Here is a 4,797-nt window from a genome sequence, read left to right on the forward strand (position 1 = left end):
TGATATTGAAAGGACTGGATCCTATTAAAAAATATAGCATGTTCAACAGCACAACAACACAGGACGTATAAACATGTAAAGTATTACAGTACATGTAAAACTTGGCATCATGAATTATGTGTACCAATAAAAAATGTGCAAAGAGTTTGGTTTTTGATCATAAATTTGGTGGAAGTGAGTTGGACGATACTTTGCATTAAACCGCAGCCTCAGTTGACTTATTTTCCAGAGTCTACTAGATTACCAGTTACAGGACATTTCAGAAGCGGCGTCGCTGTTTCGTCGTGTGCGGATGGGGGACCAGCCGAACTCTGACTGGGCGTCCTCGGCATGGTGGAGACGTCCCATCCGGTAGCCATGTTTGGAACCCTGTTTCCCCGCCCATGCACGAGGCTTGGGGTTCATCTGCAGACAGATGAAGCGGAAATTAGCGAAGCGACCAATGCAGCATATACACACTGACTGATGTGTTGCAGTGCCCCAAAAAGAGTCCCAAGTTGTCCTGCTAAGATATTTTATTTTCACATTATATTTTTATTATAAAACACTAATATTCGCAGTTCTCGTTAAAAGAAACAGAAGACACTTGCTGCAAGTGTTTGCATTTGCATTACCAAGATCCTATCAGAAACTTAATCCATTTCTCACCTGAACAAAAACAGTTGTGCTCATGTGAAGAGACTCCACTCGCTCTGACAAGTGATTCAACCAGTCCAGATGGTCAGTGATAGACTGGGTTAGATCACTGTTGCTCTGTGTTAGAAGGAAATAAACATGACTCACAGAAAATAAGCTTTTATTATAGATCGGGATTCACTGTCTGTGTGACGTACCCCAGACAAGTTGTCCCTCAGTTCAACGGCCGCAAGGCGAACATGCTCCAGCTTGTCAATCTGCTCTTTCAGCCGGTCGTCAAGCTCCTGCATCATCATCAGGCCTTCATCGGGTCTGACGCCCTTGGTGGACATCCTGGGTCACAGAGAGACACACGTTATTTAAAGAAAAAATGCGTCCCTTTGTTATCACCTACCTTGGAAGCAACACAGTGACTCCAAATCACAAAATCCCGATGATTCTTAGCTTTACGTAGTGTTAAAGGTTTACTAACTTCACTTGTAGAGAATTCATACATTTCTTCATTGATGTATGAGTACATCCACCAGAGGGAGACACAGCTTTAATTCCACATGTAATTACTGTTGGAACAAATTCTGTGCTGCAGTGGAAGAAACCACCTGTAATCTTTTGAGACTTTAAATTTCTATTAAGATTTAAATCCAGCAAGTAATAATGGGTAACACAATGATGAGTGATGATGACTGTGAAAAGGTTGCTACACATTTTACAGCTGTCACCGTTTAAAAAGTTAAACAGTATGTGTTTACTCACTGATCATAATAAATGCAAATTATTTTGCCAGCAACTCAAACTGCTTGCTACTAAATGAGAATAAACACTTTAAACATAACGTTTCCTTTAGACACATTAACACTATAAAGTAGTGATAGATAATCGGCACTGATGCTCACGAGGCGGATAAACAAGAAATGTCTGCAGACAGCCTTGTTAGTGAGGCTGCTGTGGAACAACGTCAGCGTTACCTTTTGTGAATTTTTCAGGAGGGTGATGAAAAAGTTAGTTTCGAGTCCTTTACTAGAACGTGTTTGCCTAAATTATCTCTGTCACCATCATCTTTTCTGAATGTTAACATGGTTTGACCCGTCCTAAATGACAGCAAAATCTCATCTAAACCCATCAGTGGCTCACGTTAAATATATGTTGTTATAATATATAGAATAGAGCAGTTGAATAATGCCATTAACACACTGTACCCTGCTCTCCCTTAAGTACTAATCACCTTCTGAACTTTACAGCATAAGCCAGTGTACTCTTTCATTAATTAGTCTGATAAAAAAAAAATACATCTAAAACAATATGCATCCAGTTAACATTGTCATATTATACTTGACTTTTCTTTGTTTTGATTGGCATTGAGCCTATATATCAGCCCTGCACTCTACATATCAGCATTGTCCATTTAAAAACCCATGATGGTCAACTACTACTATAATGCAAATATCTTGAGCAAATAACACGTGATAATCACAGTTTTCTGCATCACTATTAATTATGGTTTTGCTAAGCATCAGATCTCCATATTGATTAACTGTGTAGTCTGTAAATTATAAGATGATAGTGATTAGATAGTTATGTCAGTCAGAACCAGGATTATTGCCAAGTAGGTTTACACTTGGGTGATTTTGTTGCATAACAATAAGCATAGGTGGGGTTAGTAGAAAACATAAAGTACTGTAAGAAGCACAAATAAAACATTGTCAACAAAACATGAGAATATATATATATACACATTAAAATAAATAAATAAATAAATATGCACAATATCCTATTTTACCCAAAACAACTTTAAGAAAGTTTTTAAAACAGGAGTTAGCACAGTCCAGGTAAGATGGCTGACATTTTCCTCTCTGGGTTTAATTTTTACCCTTATTCATCCAACTTTAACTACCATGTTAAGATTTTTCGAGTAATAACTAGCTATGGTTAAACTTAAGGAACTGTTGCATTCAAGGACTATCGCTAACGTTTCTAAACCGAGACCAGATTTGTTTCTAGCTAACAGAACATTATGGTCGCAAACATTATCATACTGTGGTTCCATTAAACTGTAGAACACGTATCGGGGTTCAGAACGAGGCTAAAGGCTAACGGTCGATTTCAAATGTTTAATGTTCTTGGCGCGTGCACCACAGCCGCGCACGGCAGACTGTCCTCAGACTGGTGCTGCGGGGGCGTCAAAAAACTTACAAACAAAAGTGAACATACCTCGTTTATATGACGTAGAAACACCCCAAAATGCTCGGAGGTAAATAAACGCCACTGAATCCTGCGGTGAAGTGTACTACTTCCTCACTCTCCAGTCACAAAGGGGAAACTTTCTTCGTCCAGACAAGTCTTGTCTTTGTCCTGCAAAAATCTCTGGAATTCGACACTTCTGACGTCACGTAGCCTGCTTTTTACAGGTGCATTATTGCGGTATTACGGTAATTTTTATTTATAAAATAGCACTGACCAAACAACTGAGAGTTGTCACGCCAGATTTAAAGGCAGTAAGAAATACATTTTATTAGAAATGACTCACCATTGCTGTTCTGTGCTGAAACTTAAGAGCCTTTACGTATTTGGCAACCTAAAAAAATATACCTTAAGACCTTTTTCACAGAAGTCATTCTGGCACGAAATAGTAGGGTAAACACAGGTGTCACCCATGATACTAATTAAGATTAAATTCCATCGAGTTAACAGAACCAGCTTGCTGATTAGTGCCTGTTGCCTCACTGGAAAGGCTGTGCTACACTAAATAGAACGGGACCCTCATTAGTATCAGTGGTAGCACCTGTGTTTAGCCCACTATTTCATATCATTATGGCAGAGCTGAAATGAGTAGCTGATTAATAGATTAGTGGACTTTGGTCATTTTTAGTAATTTTTCATTTCAATTAGTCATTGGAGTCATTTTTCAAGCAAAAATGTCAAACATTTGGTGGAAGATTGGGGTAGGGGAAATTGTGATGAGCCTTTTTACTCATTACATATTTTCTGTCATTTTAGAGACTAAATTAGTCCAATAATTTTGAAAATAACTGGCAGATTAATTGATAATGAAAATAATCATTAGTTGTAGCTGTATAATATGGTTGCTGTGGAAAAGGTCTATAGTGACCCTTCATTACAAGTCATGGCCTCGGTGTAATCAAAGTAGTTAATCAAAGAGATTTTACCCATCCTAGATTGTATTTTAGAAGCATGAATATATCAAAGTTTCAGGATTACAAGAAAAAGCAAAAAAAAAAAAAAAACGTGGAGAAAACCCAGAAGAAAATACAGAATTTTGTCAAACTTTTCTTAAAGTATCCTCTCAGACCCGATTCTCTGGCCGGAACCATTTTGTCCTTCCCAAACCAGTGGGTTCCCAGTGGGTTCTCCATCCTCACAGGACCCCATGTGGGACTCTCTAGGGGGTCCTGGCCCTCCAGGTTGGGCACCACCAGACTAGTCTCAGGGCTCCCTACACCTTTTCTAAAATGAAATTCAAGCACTTAACAGATTTTCAACCTTTTCCACCATCATGCATCTGTTGTAAATTACATCTCTATACACACATACTCAAAATGATTATTTCACCTCTTCATCACATTTAAACATGCTATTGTGCTATAAACAACCAAAATGTTGTCTTGTGAATTCTACAGAAAGAATAAAAGGAGAACACAACAAAGTTTCACATCTCAAAATGTGTCACCTGATTCTGCGTAACCTGGCTGAGCTTGACCTCTTTTGTTTCTTTATCTAAACAGTGAACTATTCATCCAGGCACATTTCAAACCTTGAAAACACTACATTGAAATTGCAGTGTTTTCAATGATTTCCAGCACCCATATGAAGCCTAAAGCCTATATTTTGTAGTTTGATGCCTTGTCTTTTCATCTGAACTTTGTTTTGGTGTACAATATAGACAAATAAACGGGTTAAATGTAATATGGTTTTATCACATAAGCATGCGTAGCAAAACTGTCCAAGCAAACCAAAACTGAGGACATATTTTCAAGCTGGCAGTGCTCATGTGCCTGGAGGAAATACATGTTGGTCTTTGGCTTCCAGGTCAACATTCCTGTGTGAAATTCTACAAACACAACCTAAGAACAGACAGAAATCATGCTGGACACAAAGCCTAAAATCATGCCCCCCCCCGCCCCATAACTTCTCCTTCCACAAGAA

General features: G+C 38.5%; 1 protein-coding gene across 1 annotated transcript; it reads right to left on the minus strand.

Moving 5' to 3' along the window:
• Positions 1–27: 27 nt before the first annotated feature.
• LOC146308690 (uncharacterized) lies at positions 28–3,182 on the minus strand. Its single transcript, XM_084746098.1, has 4 exons — positions 2,845–3,182; positions 834–969; positions 649–753; positions 28–405 (listed from the first exon to the last, which is right to left on the minus strand). The coding sequence occupies exons 2-4, from the start codon at positions 966–968 to the stop codon at positions 241–243; spliced, it is 405 nt and encodes a 134-aa protein (XP_084602224.1). The 5' UTR covers position 969; positions 2,845–3,182; the 3' UTR covers positions 28–240.
• Positions 3,183–4,797: the final 1,615 nt, after the last annotated feature.

Source organism: Lutjanus erythropterus, chromosome 20 (genome assembly GCF_056507025.1).
Source record: "Lutjanus erythropterus isolate fLutEry1 chromosome 20, fLutEry1.hap2, whole genome shotgun sequence".
Classification (NCBI taxonomy): Eukaryota; Metazoa; Chordata; class Actinopteri; order Lutjaniformes; family Lutjanidae; genus Lutjanus; species Lutjanus erythropterus.

Excerpts from the sequence above, each read along its gene's own strand:
- LOC146308690 (XM_084746098.1), bottom strand. The coding sequence starts at position 968 with ATGTCCACCAAGGGCGTCAGACCCGATGAAGGCCTGATGATGATGCAG. Across the intron at positions 754-833 it reads TGAGGGACAACTTGTCTGGG|AGCAACAGTGATCTAACCCA; the intron begins GTACGTCACACA and ends CTTCTAACACAG. Across the intron at positions 406-648 it reads GCACAACTGTTTTTGTTCAG|ATGAACCCCAAGCCTCGTGC; the intron begins GTGAGAAATGGA and ends ATCTGTCTGCAG.